We start from the raw sequence: 19,806 nt of genomic DNA, 5'->3' as shown, positions 1-19,806 counted from the left end.
ATACACAATCTCTCCAAATGTTATTAGTTTTTCATCTACAAAAACCCAATGAATATTGTGACTTCTCTCATCTTCATGCAACATTCCCCCTTTGATATGTGATGTTCTTGTTGACTTTACTTCTGACATATTCTCTGTCTCTTTATAGTCCTTATATTAGTCCGATTTAATCTTAATCAGTATTTATTGGTTCATTATCCCAACTCTACAAGCCCCACGATTTGGGAGGAAGAAAGTGTCAATTAAGTTGGTAAATAAGGTAAGAGTTGATGGAAGCATGACTTAACCGAATTGGTAATGAATCTGTCCAATTAGTAATGTTAATGGGCACCACCTGTCCATATATCTTTTCACATAACTTGTGAACTGAAATTTTAGTTGTCTTCTCACTCATTTTCATCATTGTGAATTTGAGTGTTTCCTATAAAAAGTTCAAACCAACTTGTTCAGACAGGGTTTATCAAATTTTTTAAAGAAAATTATATTTTAACCTTTTTTTTTATCCACTTTTAACTCACAATTCTCATCATCCTTAGATTATCTATTTTAATTTTTTATAGTGATGTGATGATTTAAGGGTAATGAGAGTGATAGCTTAAAAGTGGGTCAAAAAAAGTGGGTTAAAGTATCATTATCTATTTTTTAAACTTTTTTAAACTTGGTCTTTCTGAAAATAAGATATCAAACATAAGCTTAGTAAAATGTGAAGCTGAAAACTTGTTGTACATAGTAATAAATATATGTAGTTTCTAATGTATTTTAAACATTATTAGACATAAAGTTTTGTTTATAACTATTAAAACCATTAGGCCCTATTTGTTTATTGAGGTGTGGTAGCCTTTTGCGAAGAATCAATTCCCGTTATAAGTGGTGGGCACACCAAAACTTTGGGCATTACATTGCTTTTACCCCGAAAAAGTAAAGCTAATTATTGAACACATTACTTGCTCTTGTAGTTATTCATTGATACGGATTCGTCCATTTAAAATTATGTGTATAGTATCAAGAGATTTTATTTAAAGCATTAATAACGGGTGTTTATCTTTCAGAGCACAATGAAATATCTATTTGTTTATTTAATACAATGCACCATATTTGGTAAAATAAAACAAAGAAAGAAAGCCTAAACGGGTAGCGTAATTTATAGATTTTATGATAGGAAACAGGAAAATCTTGATACCCTTTATTAATAGATACAATTTAACGTGATTGGCTCCGTCAGTGTCTTCGGATTAGTGATGACAATCATTGTGTTGTTGGTGTTAGCTATAATCTTTGTTTCCTATAGCCCACAAATTAACACAAAAGAAGGGGCAGAAAGAAAATGGGTTCACAATGAAGATGCAGCGTAATTTTGAAGACATGATGAATTATTAAACTTTATTATCGTGAATCGTGATTGTGTGAGGAAAAAGAACATAATTTAGGACATGGGTCTACCATATTTTGTGTCGGGTTTCTTAGGAGAAGTAAGTAAGTAAGGTAGCTTTCGTTTGGTCCACATGCGAAGAGAAACGTTCAACTGTTGTTATTTAAAGGAAATAAATGGTGAAAGACAAGGGAAGAGATAAATTAAATGAGTGAATAACTGCGGAGAGTGGAAAGAAGAGTGAGGTGTGAGGTTCATGAAGATGATGAGAATGAAGCTGCTTTTGGTAGCCGTTGAAGTTGCATGCTTGGTTTCTGGGATCTTCTCCTTTGGATCTCAGACACTGTCTCAGCTTTCTTTCTTAGAAAACGGTGTCGTCTCCACTCGCCCTTCCTCAACTCAACCTCAACCTCTTATGGTCGACCTCACTCTCATTCAAGAAGCTCTTTCTAAAGGAGCTGGTCTCTCTCTCTCTCTCTCTCTCTCTCTCAGTTAATTTTCTTTAAGTGGTTTCTTTGTGTGATGTGTTTCTTGCTGAAAACTGCATTTTGAGCTTCTCTGTTATTGGTACTTCACATTGTAATTCTTTGTATCGTGTCTCATCATCTTTGATTTTGCTGGTTCTTTGTGAGTTGTAATCATGAATTTTAGGCGATTGATTTCTTTATACGAGTCTTGCGTATAATTAACATACCTTTGAGTTATTACATGAAAACTCCACATTTTTTCTAGCTAACCCTCATTTCTTGTTTCTGCTTTAAAATTATGCCCAAGGTGCTGCGCTAATGTTTTATCTGGTTTGCCTGATTATTTTGCTAGACCTACATTTCATTGCTTTTTCTCCTTTTAATTCTTGGACATTGGTAACTTATAATCGGGATTCTTACTTAGTTATGAGATACCATGGTGGAGCATTTTAGATGAAGAGTGACCTTTACCTCCCTATATTAATTCTTTGCTTATAGCTGCACGCAAACATCCCCATTCCAATGCATTTATGTTTTTTTTTTTTTTTCATTACTGTCTGATTATGCACCGTATTTGTATGGAACTGAGGATATGCTAGACTTCATTATTCGTATAATGCTTGTTTGAGTTGGTTGAGTTTTCGTAAATGATGGCAAAGTTGAAAAGTTTAAATACAGTCTCATGCATAAATTTCTTACTTGATTTGAAATCGTGCAAATGAGTTTTTTTTTTCTTATAATGCCAGTCTGTTTGGATGGAACATTGCCTGGTTACCATTTGGATCGTGGATTTGGATCTGGTGCAGATAGTTGGCTTGTTCATTTAGAGGTAAAGAATGTTCGAGGTTTGATATAGTTTCTAAATTAATACTTAAAGTCTTTATTCAACTATACTGATACTTTTCTAATACCTTCAGGGGGGAGGATGGTGTGATACCATCAGAAATTGTGTCTATAGGAAACATACTCGTCGTGGTTCCTCAAAATTCATGGAAAATCAAATACCATTCACGGGAATATTGAGCAACAAACCTGAAGAAAACCCTGGTTTTCTCCCTTTAACTTAAGCATGCATACATTTTTTTTTTGTACCTTTAGTTCATTTAAACTCTTCCCTCCTGGAGGCTGCAACTTATTCATTCTCAAGCTTGCGTGCTTTCATTTTTCTGCATGTAATTTCCACGGACAGATTTCTTTAATTGGAACAGAGTTAAGTTACGGTACTGTGATGGGGCGTCTTTCAGTGGAGATGCTGAAGATGAGGTTAGTGAGAGAAACATGGATTTTTATCAATAACGGTATCGTACCATAATGTTTTATGAATGAATTATGATCTCTTAGGCTTTACTTATATATCTAAGGAAATCATTGCTTTTGTAAATCTCCCAACCATGCTTTTGGAGATTGTTTAAGACCATATAAGGTCCTCTTTAGAAGACATGCCTTATTTCTTCTGGTGTGAGTTTTAAATCCGGTCGGAATCTCCATGTACACTTGTTTTTCTAAAGCTCCACGGAGAAACACATTCTTCATATTCAATGGGTGTAATTCTCATCCAAAATGAGCTTCTAGAGCAAGAACATCTCGAACTATATTCTTCTTTCCCGCTAGAGAAAAACTCTCCTCATAGACAATTCCATAAATTTGAGTATACCGCTCTGCAACCAATTTAGAGTGTTATTATTATGGTGCTTGATTTAGTCCTACATCTTTCAGAATTGTGAGATGTGGTTCTCTATTTTACTATATAAGAGAGTCTATGTAAAGTTTGAAATACACCAGAATAAAAATACTTTTTAGTGTAGTTATGGATGTATGCATGCACATTGTACGTTGAACCTCGTTAAATTTTCTGTGTCTATTTTTCTCTCATTTATTCTTTCCTTTATTGCCTTGTTCCTAACATAGAGTTATACTTGTTTACTTACCTATCTACCTTATGTTTCATTGTAAATATTCATCTACAACCTAATGCCTTTTTATCTTCTCGTTTGTCAACAATCTCCCATGTTGAGTTTCTTTCTAGAGTATCCATCTTCTCCCTCATGGCTTGAGTTCAATGTTCACTTCTCATGGCTTCTTGGACTGAGGTAGGAATTTCTATGGCATCAATGACAACAATAAAGCTTTGATGTCTAGTAGAGAGATTGTCAGTATCGAGAATAGGAATATTCATCCTCATTGTTGCCTTCAGGGCCTTTCGTCTCCAAGTCAGATAACTCTTCTTGCTTCGGAGTCAAAATGAGTCGTTTTCTTTGATATGTTTTGCCAAAGAATTAGTCGTCTCTTTCCTCACTATAGGTTGGTTTGATCTCATTTGTGGTGGCTTCAGTATTTGGATCTTAAGTAACTTGCAAAGAAAGATATGGTAATGATGGAAAGGAGAGTTTCTCCGCCTCGAAAAACTACATTCTAACATCAAGCAAAGGTATAATGGCACTACTATGGAATCTACAATAGATAGAGAAGATGGGGTTGATAAAAGAAAAAATAAAAAGAATGTCAAATTGAATGAAAATGGATCCAATGAAAGAAAAAGCCACATACAATGACAAGCAAATCAGAGGAGGAAATCCAGCATTGAAAGAAGTAGAGTCAAATTTAAAAATTGAAATTCAAATAAACAAATTAAGGAAAGAAAATATGTTGGGAGTGTTTTTGCAATATTCAAATCACTCTTCATCTGGGGTATGGTCCACTTTGACACTCCATCACAATTTTGTCCCTAATAAGCATCTCTAAAGATGAAAAGAGGAAGGGATATTTAAACTATTTTTAAGCTTTGACTTCTAAATGATGTGAGACTATCGAGACTAGTCGGAACAATTACTTTCCAGAAAACTTTTCAGTTTTTTTTAATATCTTTTTTGCATAAAGATAACAATATATATTTATTATTAAATTTAAGAACTTAAAATTTAGATATTGTAAATATTTGATATTCTGTCACATTTTATTTTACACATAAAGTACATAAATAAAATAAAGCGACAAGTTTCTCCATATAAAATATATTCCAAGACCCTAAAATCCCAACCGTGTTTTCTCCCCCTAAATTATAGGGTTGACAAAAAAAATCATGTTTTGTGAAAGGTGATATCCATGGTGATATAGACACGATGATTCTGATAACATTTGTACCCTTTTATATTAGGAGGATAATCAATTAATACACATTTAAGTGTTCTAAGATCTAATTTACTGCTATTAAGATTATAATAGAAAAAGTAAATAGAACATCCAAATTTTCGATAAGGTAGAGACATGACACTAGGGAAGTATAGGAAACAAAAGACAAAAAACAGACTCAATAAGAATAACATTATTTAAGATACGAATGGGTAACTTGTTGATGGGATATGTAGCAGTTAACACAACTTTCCTCGATAGGTTTTGGGAACAAACATATAGGAATGGAGGACTCTAGCTACCTCTTCCTTTATGGTACTTCGTTTTGTTGTAGTGTTAATACATGTTAGCTCGTGAACAATATCAAAAAATTTGGAGAATTCTTGATTTACATATTTAATGCCATTATCAAGACTACAGAAAAAATTAACAAAAGTTCGAAAGAACTCAAGATTTATTTTCCATAATATATGTCCACATAACACATGTACAATCATGAATAAAAGTAATGGACCATTTTTCTTCTGAAATAGATTCTAAAAGTGGTCTCCAAATATCATAGTGAAACAAGTCAAGAAAACTACCTTTTTAGCCATAAATGGGACAAGTGCAGGATGATGCTTTGACAGTTGACAATTATCACATTTGAAATATTCAACAGAGTCTGTAGTGAACAAATGGAACATGGATTATTTAAAATGCAAAAGTAACAAACCTATTTTGTATTTTGTAAATATTTGCTATATCTTTTCTTATGAACAAGTTTCTCTTACATGCCCTTTAGTGCTGATGAACTAGTTATTATGAAAAGATCCATTGACATATGGATTCCGTTCTTCTTTCAGTCTGCACAGCTTCAATTTCGAGGACAAAAAATATGGCTAGCTGCAATGGAGGAATTAATGTCGAAAGGAATGCAGAAAGCCAACCAGGTTTCCCATTTCTCTTTATATTGTTTTTCAGTCTTTTGATATGCATCAATGCCAATCATCAAATGATATCAGGCACTTCTCTCTGGATGCTCTGCGGGTGGTCTGGCATCCATAATACATTGTGATGAGTTCAGGAGCTTATTTCCAGAATCTTCCAAAGTCAAATGTTTGAGTGATGCAGGTTTCTTTCTTGATGCGTAAGTTTTATATTTTCCAGTATACATTCTCTAAACTGTTCCCTGCCTAGAAACTAATTGGCTATAATTGATGATCTATTCAATCATGTAGAATTGATGTATCTGGGGGACGCACACTGAGGAATCTCTTTGGAGGTGTGGTTCAGTTACAGGTAGCATTCAATTTAGTTATGTAGTAAAGTATTTTTTAATCCAATTTAATAATCAATGATGAGATTAGTAGGATTTATGCCATTAACTAAGGCATATATGATTTAATCATCAATGATGGGATACCAAGGACCAAACAGTTGTCAGCTTTAGTCATACAGGATGATATGATACATAAAGATTTTTTTCCCTAAAACAACTTTAGCTGTATATTCTTTAATTTGTTTTACTTTTCTGACGTAAGGTTAACAAAACCTGTACAAATATGTCATATGACTGATGTTTTGACATTGTAGGATGTACAAAAAAATCTTCCAAAAAGTTGTCTCAATCAACTAGACCCAACTTCGGTAATTCTTATTCTGGATGTCAATGTATTCATAACTTGAAATTACTTTAGACATTCATATTTTAATCGTGTGGTGTCTCTTCCAACAGTGCTTCTTTCCTCAGAATTTGATCGATCATATTGAAACCCCATTGTTTCTACTCAACACAGCTTATGATGTGTGGCAGGTAACATGACTCTGTACATTGTTTATCCCGTATTATGTTAATGATGTGCCCGATTATATGCTATAATTAGTAATTAGAAAGCACAAAACTTCACTTATCCTCTAAGTTCTATGACATGGACACCATAAGTTCTAGCTTGACTAATTTATTGTTTGAGCTTGCCCTTTGGCTCAAATGGTCCCCATGGCAATTTTTTCTTCTTTTGCACAATTCAATACACAATTTTGGATTCAACATATTTCACAAGCCTATTAAAAACCTGGGAACAGTCAAACCAGGAATAACAATTACTATGATCATTGATGTTCACCCTTTAGTTATTTGTTATAGGCGCTTTAACTTCATTACCAGTATTTTCTATATGATGTGAACATTGTTTTCATCAGGTCCAAGCCAGTTTAGCACCACCTTCTGCTGACCGCCTTGGCTCTTGGAATGAATGCAAATCCAACCATGCAAATTGTAGCTCATCTCAAATTCAGTTCCTCCAAGGTTATTTCAATTTCCTATTGTGAATTGTGCATGGAAATTTATGTTCATATTTGAAAATTTCTAATCTTCGTTTAATAAATGGTATATATACTAACATGAATAATTCATAGCAACTAAGGTGCATCTCAATTATCAGATTTCCTTGTAACATATCATATCTCTTCTCTGAAGCAGACTTCAGAAATCAAATGCTGAGTGACATTACAGACTTCTCAAGGTCATCTCAAACTGGACTATTCATAAATTCTTGTTTTGCTCATTGTCAGTCTGAAAGACAAGAGACATGGTTTGCAGATGACTCTCCCCTTATTGAGGACAAGGTTTATTCTCAACTTAGATTTCCATTGTGTCTAAGATAGATAAAATTGTCCGGTAGTGTGAGATCCACCACATATTCATGGTCCCAATTAAGATCAATGATTTTTCAATTTTTGAGAAGTAATCAATAATAGTACTTAACTAGGTGTAGGACCATGATGGTCCTAGACCAACCTAATGAAGATGAAGAAAACATAGTAGGATTTAGGAAATTATAAGAGGTTTATGGGGGGTAATGTTCAATTATATCTATACGGACTTCAGACTCAGGAATTTCCAAAAATTACTTTTTTTTCACTGCAAATACAAATTCGATAAGTTGAATAACAAACACTTTAATATTCACTTCTCAAATCTCTTATAATGCAGCCAATTGCAGTAGCTGTTGGAGACTGGTATTTTGATCGAGAAGTTGTCAAAGCTATTGACTGTGCTTACCCGTGTGACAACAGCTGCCATAATCTGGTGTTTAACTTTAAGTGAGCAAAATTTGTTGTCTACTCGTTACATCTTAATTCTTGAAATTGCAATGAGTTTTCAACAATCAGCATTCATAAATTATTGTGGAAAGTCACTCTTAGCTGAGGATGCAATCGATTAGCTTCGTCATTTTCACTGATAAGTTATGTCAATAAAGACTCATTAGATCTCATTTTTCTACTTTTGGTATATAAAATTGGTATATAAAACCGAATTCAACAAAGGAATATAGAAGTTCCATACCACTTGAGAAGGAACCCTGTAACATTTCTGAATTCTGAGTTGTTGCCATATATGATGATTTTGTTGATCTTTTACATGACTCGTTAGACATCAATTTATGAGTTGTTATCATAATGGGAAAATGAATATATCACAATCATTGCAACCTATTTTGTGAGCAATTTTGCATCAATCAAAGGAAAACTACAATTAAGATTAAAAATAAGTAATAAGCAAATTTTCTGTATTTTTCCTTTCGATCTAATTGTTCAATTACTTTTTATGACTGTAATGTTAATTATTTGAAACACGTTTACTTTGTTGAAAGACTTGAAAATCCTGAAACATTCCCGTGATATCCAACAGTTTTTTTTATAGATAAGCAGTGTTAGTTATACAACACAATCGCTTATTTATTTATTTGTAAATATACTATTGAATGATTAGATGTTATTATTATTGTTATAAATGAGTTCTATATGAAGAAGGAGCTATTAAAATATATATTTTTCCTATCAAAATTCTCTATCCAATTTTCTATTTGTACATTTCAAAGGAGGGACCGTGAGGTTAGGATCTAAACGTGAATTTATAGAGTACACATAACAGTAGCAGCAGGTAGTGACCACTGATTGACTTTATCATATGCATTCAAACTTCGCGCCCACCTACTTCTTCTACTTTGATAAACTGTTTTATCATAGCTTCATTTTCAAACACTACTGTACACATAAAATTCAGAACATATTTGGATAAATTGAGACCAGATAAAATGTTATGAACTAAAATGAAATGGAATAAAGAAAAGAAAAAATTGAAGGTAAATACAATAAGATGCTAAAGTAGCTAATGCAACATATATAATGTTCTTAAAAAAGTGTTTGTGATATGATAATGATCCATAAATCCTTATTTATCACATTCATACGTATGCCACCATCTAGTCATATATAGCTATACATACATGTTAGTGTGTTCTAGTTAAAAAAATTCAGAATTCGATAGTTAGAGTACTCAAAATATCTTTTTTTTTTTTTTTTATTTTCCGGAGGTTTTCTTTTATGTCCTTCTTTCTTACTCTTTAGATTCTTTTCTATTTCATGCTCATCAGTTGCATTTTACATTGTTCGATCTATAATGTAAAATTATATTTTAAATTATTTAATTTATAATACAAACTTTTGCTGGAGTTGCTCCGTCGGTTCCAGCTATCGACTTCCGACGTCATTTATGATCTGTTTTGATTATGAGGCTGAATCAATGTGATTGGGTTTGCTTTGTTATAGGTGGTTTTGAGGGGATGGGTATTAATTTTTTTTTTTTCATTTCTGATACTGTTTCTGCTATTGTGCTTTTAATGGAGAGTAATGCTATTCAATGCACACTGTGATAATAATTTTTGGATGTTAATGTGTTAGTTGCTAAAGAAATTATGTAATTTATTTCAATGAATGTTGATGACTAATAGTTGATTATTAATTATATATCAGTGTTTAATTTAGACTGTGAGCACGTTTGGAACTGTCATATGAATATTGCGTTTGTGTTGGATTGAGTAGGTGAATTGCTGTTTGGTTACCATTTGTAATATTTTTTAATTAAGGAGAAAGAAGGGAAAAATATTAAGATTTTTAACATTTTTTAGTAAAGAATAATTATGCCATTTTCATATAGTTATAGGGTGCACAAGAAAGACTCCTCCTGCAATCCTTCACACTTTTCCAAGGTCAGCCCGGGACTATGGTCCTCCAAAATTTTTTAATTTTTTTTCAAAATACATTTTTAAAATTTTTAAAATTGATTATTATTTTTTGTATAAAATATAATATTTAATACTAATAAATAATAAAATTAAAAATTAAAAATTAAAAATAATAAGGAATGAAAAAATTTATTAAAATACTTTTTTGTTATCTTCCATTTTAAGTAGGGATGACAATGTGGCCGGCGTCCTGTTTAGGCTCGGCTCGCATAAGGTCCGCACAATTTTTGCGGGTTGCAATCATTGGCCCGCCCCACCCCGCATTTAGCCCGTAGGCCTGCGGGTTGACTGCTTTTTTTTTTAATTTTTATGATAAAACTTTCAATGTTTAAAAATTGTAAAACTTTAAGAAGTTCAAAAAATTAAGTAAAGACTTTGTGGAGTGATGATAAATTGATAATTCAACATTTTCATCATATTCATACTATGACATACACAAAATGTATTCTTTAAATTTTAGCACATTAAAAAAACATAAAACTGTCTTTTTCAGTTATACAAGAATTTGAAACGTTAATGCAAGAGTCCATAAAAAAAAATAATTAATATACACAAGTGCAAGTTTTTTTTATGGGGCTTGCGGGCGGCCCGCGCAAAATGCAGGCTTATGCGGGCCGAGCCACTGCGGGCTCACTACCCTGACCCGTCCCGCATTTTTTTCGCAGGCTTGTGGGTCAGCTCGACGGGCCAGACCCATATTGTCATCCCTAATTTTAAGTTTTTCACCTATTGTATTCATTTATTATTCTTGCATATCTTTTTTTGTTTTTTGTTTAAAAAAAATAGAAAGTTAAATATAAATTCATTATCTCGCTCTTAGTTTCCATCCGTTCTTTCTTAAGATAGAAAAGGTAACTCTCTCCCTTATCTTGATAAAAAAACATTAGTTTGATATTTAGTTTTTGTTTTTCATCTTATGAGGTTTTTGTATATTTATTTTTTTATGAATATAAAAAGAAAAATTATGTACTATATGTATTTTCATAATATTTTTTACATGTGACTTGATTATCATATTTTTTTTTAGTAATTATATCTCTCAATTTTTGATTATATTTTGATAAATTATTTTTTAGTTTTTTTAAATAGATATATTGATGAAAAATAAAATAATAGATTCATTTTTTTGTAAATTAATAAAAAGGAAGATACCCTTAAAGATAAAAACAATACAACTTTACTTCTTCACCTATTTTCAAGCACGATATTGGAAATTCAATTGTTGAATTAGAAAAACATTTCTTAAAATTCAAAGAATTATAAGTGAAAAGTTTCATATTAATTTTTTTGAATTATAGGCAGAATATTTCATATTAAGTTTTTGGAACATATTGTAAGAAAACATGCTCAAATATGGGAATATCCAGGGAAAGAGATGAAATTAGAAAAACTAATTTAAAATGGGTTTTATATCAAATACAATTTCAAAACTATAATTTTTGTAAGAAAAAACATACAAAAATTTTGATACTAAATTATATATACTTTTATTATATTAGTAATAATAATTAAATATATAAAATTTGAGTATATTATTTTGATACCTTTAAATTTTTTAACCAAGATTTGTCACTGCATTTGTCAGTTCACCTCAATTATTTTAGAAAACAAAAATGACAAATATATCATATCCATTAAGAAAATTCGGAATATAATTATGAATATTTTTTAACATATAAATTATAATTTCATTAAAATTCGTAATAATCATTTATATAATATATATATATATATATATATATATATATATATATATATATATATATATATATATATGAACAATTAATTTTGTGACAAGGGTTATTGTTAATTATTATCGTTTTTGTACAAACTATTAAGATTTAATTAGTGTTGACGTTTCATTTTTCATTTTTCATTTTTCAAGTTTTATTCTTAATTTTTATTTTAAAAATTAATTATTTTATAAATAATTTATCTTTAAGTGTTATCTTATAAATATCTTCTTTTGTCTTTAATAGTTATTTTAAAAAACTTCTTTTGTGTATTTATTTTATTTTTATAATTTTACATTTAACAACTATCTAAAAAAATAATTATATATTTTTTATTGATACTAACTCATTTTTTCATGAAAAATTAAAAAAATGCAAACATACATACGTATATGTTTTTGCTAGCATTATTAAAAGGGAACTTTTTAGAATAATTGATAATTTGAATGAAATTTAAATTTGAAATTAAGAAATGTAGTTAAAATAAATAGATATAAATTTGTGATACATAAGATTTAGGATATGTGAAGTGACTTAATGAAAATGAATTTAACTCCTAGAAACTAACTTATCATTCAATATTTTAAAATGATCTTATTCAAAATATATTGACTTATATTTATATAAGAGACAATAATAGAATAAAATCATTCTATTATTTTTAAGTATAAATTATTTCTATTAAAAAATATTAGTTCAATTTAGAGATAAAAGATAATTAAAAGATTAAATATATGTGTACATGTATAGAAAAGAAAAATAGTTTGAAATTGCTGAGCCAGAAATTTTTAGTTAGAAGATAACGAGAATATCTATAATAAAGAGAACTTCAATGTTCATCGTCACTTGTAATATAAGAATAGATGGATAAAATTAATCAAACGTATAAGAAAAATTCAATATACAGTGACATCTACATCAGTAATTGATTAATTCTTACATGATAAGAAAAAAAATTAGAACATTTAGATCTTAGACAACATTGGATCCATTCAATAATTGTAAGGATGAGAAAAACTACTCTAAGTTATTGTGTCTTAATATTGTGCAAAGTTTCAAAGGAAAAACTACATTATAAAGCCATAAGAATTAGGAATCTATTCTGTTACAAATAAATATAGGTTCCCTAACTCATTATAGTAAACTCACGCAAGACCTACCACATAACATATTACTAATAATCTTGTACCATAAAAGAACATTTTTTTTCCAAATAAAAGTTAATCAATAATCATATAATTGAGATTGATATTGTTAATCAATAATCATATAATTGAGATTGATATTTTTTTCGTGAAAATGTAATTTGGATAATAGTACATACAATAATTTGCACAATAATTTTTTTTTTCATAATATCTCTATCTATTTCATCATTTATTACATGTCATATTGATGGAGAGAAAGATAAAAAAAGAAAATCACATAAAATATTTATGAATATTTCCTTTATTTTTTACGAGTACATATTTATTTCACACTAGTAAGAAGTAAATTAATATCTAAATAATCCGAGAGAAAATTAATAACATATGTACTACAACTATTTTTTATGTGTATATATTTTTTTTACTTTTACTTTTTAAATATCATTTTTAAAATTAAAATAATTACTTTACTAATTTTATCTTTTTAAATGACTGTTTTTTAAATTTAATTACTTTTTGTATTTTCTTTTTAAATTTAATCAGTTTTTTAAAATTAAAATAACATTCAACAATAAAAATATAAGTTATTTACATTAACTTTTATAATTATAATAATAATACTCTTATCATGTTCCATCATGATAAGAAAAAATTGAACACACTTACACATAACGTCAATTGATAAAAAATAGTTTATTAGTTAGTTACTGACAGCCAGTTAAATGGATTAGCTACAAATGAAATGTAACGTTGGAATGAATCCACTCTTTAATTTATGCTTTTTAGAGATCTTAAAGTGACTCAAAACTTTTGGATCAATTTGACCTATAGGATTATGGCTCAGTTGAAATTTTTTTATAAATTTTAGAATGAATTAATTTTTTATTCGATTTATTAAAAATTCAGTTCACCAATTCACTCGTTCACACAATTTTTTGAATTTAGATTGGATTAGATTATTTTTTTTTTCGGCTATAAATCTAATATTATTTTAATTTTAGTTTGAATTTAAAATTAAATATTATTTTGTAATTGCATTAAAATTTATATAAATTTTAATTATAATTATAATTTATTTTTTTAGACGGAAGTAAAAAAATTATAATTTTTTCAATTAAACGAGTCAATTAATCAATTTGTTTAACTTACTCATCAACTAACATCGAATCAGATCGAATTCAAATTTTTATTTTTATCTTCTCTCCTCCTCTCTACAGTCACCGTCATGGACGTGTCTCCCTAGGCTCTTTCATTCACTTACCCTTCATTCATTGCTGTGTTGATTTTTTAGAAGAGAAAAAACCCCTATTGAACGTAGTTATGTTTTCAGCTATGCTGACTCTGTGTGCATAAACTGTGTCTTCTAAGTTAGGTATCCCCGTAGAATTGGTGACTTTTCATTTACTTTCTATAATTCATGTGCCTTACCGAAGATTACTTGTTAATTTTAGTTTCATGAGTGCAGAAGTTTGAATTTAATGATGATGATTATGTTAAATAATTTTGAGAATTAAAGGTTTTAGGAAGGTCTTGGTTGCAACGGGATGTTTAGGATAATGTTTTGGAGTTTGAAGTGTCTTAAAGGAAGTAGAAGACATGGGGTATGGCTAATGTGGCCCTTGTTAGCTTGGAAGTTCTTGTCTGATTGCACGGAAATAAGCGATTTTGAATTCAGGGGTACCTATGAGTGCTGTCACTTAACTTCTTCAAACCTCACCATTCTAGTCTTTTCTGCGTCTTCAAATGTCAAAGAATATCCACCTAAAATTAATAATTATCCCTCTTTTCTTTTCTTTTTTAAAATTAATCTCTCTTTTGCTTTTCAAATTAACCTGTCTTTTTCTTCGCGTGGAAAGCAGAGTTATTATTCACTTGTAATTTCTCAAAAGGAAAACTAACGGTCTCGTTGCGCAGGTGAAAGTAAAACTCACGTTAATAGATTCTCCCATATTGAAATTTCACACGACAAAATGATGTGTAAGTGTAAGTGGTGTCAATCTCTTTCTTGGGATACAGTAAATAAGGGAGGGTGTATGAGAATTAATAATAAGAAAAGAAATGGATGTAAAATTTCCTGATTGACAAGACTTGTCATGTTGCATGAAAGGATCCACTCCCAAAACTCGCATAGAGGGAAAGTGTCGAGGCAACTATGGGAGTGAATATATTATTCTACTGTCTGGAAAACGATGGACAACCATTAGAACCTTGGATTGGTAAAAGTGCTGGTTACACTAGTTTGGTGTCATTTTCAGTGGTATGAAAGTGGGAAAACAAGATCATACCCGGTTGAAGAGATTCTGAAAATTGTTTGCAGGTAAAGTAACTCTGTCCCTGGCATCAAAATGAAAATGAAACTTTGCATGGACCAATAAAAACATCTGTGATGGCTGGAACTTGGACATGCAAATGCACCATAGCGGTTACAGTGTAGCAAAGAAAGAAAAGAGTAGAATGAAGACAGAATAGCAACCCTTATTCTGTAATTCTACCCCACACCCGAGAAGAAGAAAGTAAACACAGATGGCTTGGCTCACAAATGGTAAACAAAGTGAAAAACAAAAGAAAAGAAGGTGAAATGATTGTTTTGTATTAGACCTACATAAGAGCAAAATCTGTGGTTTCACACACCTGTACTAAGAATAGCAATCCCTTGAATCGGAACAACCTTGTAATAAAATCTTTGTTTTTCTCGAATTCTTTTACATGTGTCCAAAGGCTGCCCTGAGCTTCTGGATGTCCTTGGAAAAGATACTAGAGGTTTGAGAGGGTTCTTGCTGCTTGGTGCTATGAGGTAACATAGCCCCTAAAGTATCAGGTACCAAATGCATGGATGTTTTTATCTGGTTGCATAAGGATTCAGGAGCTTGATTTTGTACAGAAGCCAGCATTGAGATTGTGTTGTTGTGAAGGTACTCGTCCCACTTAGCTTCTTCTGTATGATTCTCCATCATATGAATTTGTCCCTCTTTAGTAGTAGAGGTGCTACATTCTGCCAATCCCCAAGAAGAAAAGATGTTCAAGGGGCTGCTACCTCTCAACTCAGTGCTGCTATTACTCCTAATGCTGCTATTGCTATTGTTGGAGGCACTGCCTTCCCAGTAATGAGATCCATAGGCTGTTGAAACGCTGTCAGAAGGAACAGCAAGTGAAGGCTTGTAGCAAAAAGAATTAGGAAGAAACAAATTGGTTGTAGGTGTAGGATGATTAATAGAAGTGGCAGCATTGAAAGGAAATTCAGAGTTCATATCGAAAGGCCTTCCAGTTTGGCCGAACCAATGACTAGAGTTTGAATCATTAGGGAGACACTCATTGGTTGCATAACTCATCTGAATTGGAAAATTTCCCATCAAATCTGAGGGCTGGCAACTACTGTTGTAGCTCTCTTGGCGGCTACTATTCATAAACCTCTCCAGGAACAAGTCTTTGTTGTAACAGTTGTTGGTTACGAAATTGCTGTCACTTCTGCAGTAAATCTTGGAGCTGCAGGAACCATCCATCTCGGGTGCATAGGCTTTCGGAGAAATTGATGTTCTCTGCTCATAGGAAGCTGAATCTGACTTGGAGCTCTCTGATTTCAGGAGGTTCAATTCATTGGACACTTCCGGTGCTTTACCTTGGCTCTTACCAGTTTCATCTCCATTCTCAACCTCGGACAGTGGTTTATGTGTGACAGGGTCTATGCCTTTTTGCCTCAGTTTCTTCTTCAGGCAAGAGTTCCACAGATTCTTTATTTCATTATCAGTCCTCCCCGGCAACTGTGCCGCAATTTGAGACCACCTGAGACAGCACAGGATAACATGCATGTGAAGCAAAAAGAAGGTAAATCATAGCCACAGTAGAAAAGGAAAAAGGGAGAATTCATTAATTCAAAATCATGAGAGAGACTGAATTAGAGTTAGAATTACCTGTTCCCCAATACTGCATGAAGTTCAATGATAAGGTTTTCTTCCTCCTGTGAGAATGTTCCTCTCTTTAAATCAGGTCTAAGGTAATTGATCCACCTAAGCCTGCAGCTCTTACCACACCTTTGCAAACCTGGCAATACATTGAAAAAGAGATTAACAAGAGTTTTGTATTTATGATTAGATGGGAAAGGAGATTAATTGGATGAATTAATCACCTGCTTGCTTAGGCACAGAACTCCAACATCCATGACCATACTTTGTAATATGCCTCAGAAGTTTTTCATCCTCCTCAGGAGACCAAAGACCCTTCCGAAGCTTCTGCTTGTAACAGCAAGAGTGTCTTCCCATTTGTAGTTTTTCTTTTTTTTTTTTTCCCTTAATTGCCAAATGAGGAGAGAAGCTCAAACCTTTTCAGTTAACACAAAGTTTGTTTATTCCTACGAGAAGTGTCAGTGAACAAAAGCTATTGGGGGCTGAGATAGAAAGAATGTGACAGCCAGAGAGAAGATATGAAGAAGGAAAATGAACTGGCAGCTGAGAAAAGAAGTTGAACTAATATAAGAGCGAGGCCCCATGAGAGAGGTCACAGTCAACAAGGTTCCCCGTATTTTCTTTCTTTCTTTCTTTATTTTAAATTAAATGTATTACAATTATATGGTTGATCTATCTGATAGAGATTCAACAATGTGAAATAGGACTTCTTGTTGTGTATAGGTCGGAGTTCAAACAAGGTGAAAAAATGAGGTTGAAACCTCAAACAGTGTACACCATGTCTTTTCGAAGCTGTGAGCATTGATGTCTCTTGCAGGAATGGTGGGACACCTTTGCTGATATAATAATCTACTGAAGACAGTGTAAGGGAAAAAAAAATGAAGATAAAAAATCGACACTTGGAAAAAATAATGGAAGAAATTTTGTTTTTTATCTTACCCTGCTGAGTCCTCATTATTGAAAAACCTGAATTAATTGTTTTATAGACTCCTGAAGAAAAAGAAAGCAATCTAATAGCAAAACTTACTTGTCAAACGCTACAGTCTCGGGCCGTCTATGTCTGTGAAAAGCGAAATGCGAAATACCATTTTGCAAGTGCAGCAAAACTTGTGTCTGAAAAAATCAAGTAAAATAGGACCTATCTCTTCTTTACTCTTTGAGCTTTATGTGCGATTCATCCATGTCATGATTTCTTTGAAAAGTTCCATCATTACGTGGAAAGAACAATTTTTCCGTAAAACATAATGCATGGTTTTGTTATCCTTTATCTGTTGAAATCCAACGGCTGCTGCAGATTACTCTCTTGTTATCATAGTTTCCGTTTTGGAGATCGAACTCTGAATTCTCCTTTTGTCCGCACTCATTTAAAATATTGACTCTTACTCTAGGAAGTAAGTGCGAAAAAGTAATAAAATTGAGTTATATTTGGTGATGTTGGTCACGTAGACGCATAGATAAATAGGTTAAAGGTAGGGAGTTTGGAAAATATTGCTATTAGTACAACGCTGGTGCTAACCGTTTTTGATAGCTTAGGGTTGTATCTGTATTTTACAAAACATCTTTTTTCTCAATAATTAACCTACCACTTTTAAGGAAAACTTTTATTATTCACAACTAACTATTGGGCGCATTAGTGATTTCACTTAATATTAATTTTATAATGCTTTTATTAAAACTTCATTAACTCCACAACCATCCCACCGGCATCTATGGTCTTCACATGTGCAATAGTTCTTTCCACAAATCAACTTAAACTTTCCTCTTTCTATTTTTTTTCTCTAATTAATTAGACACAAACTCATTCGAACCGTTAAATATACGCTCTTTTCTTCATCCAGTACCTCAATTTGTCGGTTCAAAAATTAGGAATTATCTATAATTACGTATTCACCAAACTTCTAATCCATTCATGCAATGTATATAATTAATTCAACACCTTACACCCTTTTGCCCTTACGCTGTATTGTTATTTTCTCAAAGAAATAACATGTTGATGTTTATGCCTAAAAAAGAAGAAGTATTAATAACAAAAACTTTAAGCGCATACAAATTAGTTTATTTTCATTTTCAAATGTTAAATATGGTTTGTTAACATATAAAAATGCAGAGAACACATATTTTATATTTCATAAAGCTAAAGCAGAAATTACGGGTTGTGATGCAGCTCTTTATGTGTTTTATGATATTCTTTGCCTCCTTGTGGTTGCTTTCTGCATCTTTTCTATTACTTTTCTTAAAATCCCAGACAAGATCATAATTAAGAAACCTTCTATGTATAAAATTGGAAAGAATATTCTGTTCAAGTTGACATAAAACTCAAACAGGGAAAGAACGTTATCCTAATCAGGTAAATTGAGAATGAAAATCATCATAGTGACATATACTTAAAAAGTAAAAAACAACTGAGAGAAGAACATTAAAAAACAGGGAAGGATAACCCAGCATTATTGCATATCATTAGCTGTCCAGGCCATATTTATATGCACGCGCGTGTGGCATATCATAAACTTAACATATGTTATATCTTTTTGTTACATCTGTATTTTTTTATACATATTATTATTTATAAAAACAAATAATAATATTTTTTTATACGTTAGAGATCTCATTAGATATGGCAAAGTAGATCAGTTCGACCCATTTAAACTTATTCCACGTTAAAGATGTGAGTTGAAAATACTAACCCATCAATGGATCCGCAAACATGTTTGTTTGAATAATTAAATATTTTTATTTTATTTAGCAAATAAATATAGCATACATGAATTTGTGGTCAAAATTTACCTATCAATCTCACACAAGTACAACATAATAAATGAAGTGTTAGTTCGAAGTGAACAAATTAAATGTGCAACTTCAAAAAATATACAAAAAAAGTTGAATCAAATTACATGTGCAAAAAGTTATGCGGGTTGTCCCGCCTATTCCAGGACTGTGCGGGCTACAGGTTATGTAAGTTGGACTTATACGTGTTAACGGGGTTAAAATGCCA

At 31.5% G+C, this 19,806-nt stretch overlaps 2 protein-coding genes across 2 annotated transcripts; one reads left to right on the top strand and one right to left on the bottom strand.

The window, feature by feature from the left end:
• Positions 1 to 1,287: 1,287 nt before the first annotated feature.
• LOC114191107 (pectin acetylesterase 6-like) lies at positions 1,288 to 8,277 on the top strand. The gene is made up of 12 exons (XM_028080284.1): positions 1,288 to 1,830; positions 2,583 to 2,665; positions 2,754 to 2,883; positions 3,026 to 3,099; positions 5,811 to 5,897; positions 5,970 to 6,094; positions 6,186 to 6,246; positions 6,541 to 6,594; positions 6,683 to 6,760; positions 7,147 to 7,252; positions 7,427 to 7,572; positions 7,940 to 8,277. The coding sequence occupies exons 1-12, from the start codon at positions 1,626 to 1,628 to the stop codon at positions 8,051 to 8,053; spliced, it is 1,263 nt and encodes a 420-aa protein (XP_027936085.1). The 5' UTR covers positions 1,288 to 1,625; the 3' UTR covers positions 8,054 to 8,277.
• A 7,207-nt stretch (positions 8,278 to 15,484) lies between these two features.
• LOC114191106 (transcription factor MYB61) lies at positions 15,485 to 17,732 on the bottom strand. Its single transcript, XM_028080283.1, has 3 exons — positions 17,039 to 17,732; positions 16,824 to 16,953; positions 15,485 to 16,695 (listed from the first exon to the last, which is right to left on the bottom strand). Exons 1-3 carry the CDS (start codon positions 17,169 to 17,171, stop codon positions 15,618 to 15,620), a joined length of 1,341 nt encoding a protein of 446 aa, XP_027936084.1. The 5' UTR covers positions 17,172 to 17,732; the 3' UTR covers positions 15,485 to 15,617.
• Between the last annotated feature and the right edge of the window lie 2,074 nt (positions 17,733 to 19,806).

Source organism: Vigna unguiculata, chromosome 7, assembly GCF_004118075.2.
Source record: "Vigna unguiculata cultivar IT97K-499-35 chromosome 7, ASM411807v1, whole genome shotgun sequence".
Taxonomy (NCBI): domain Eukaryota; kingdom Viridiplantae; phylum Streptophyta; class Magnoliopsida; order Fabales; family Fabaceae; genus Vigna; species Vigna unguiculata.
This window is presented reverse-complemented; position numbering and strand designations above follow the sequence as displayed.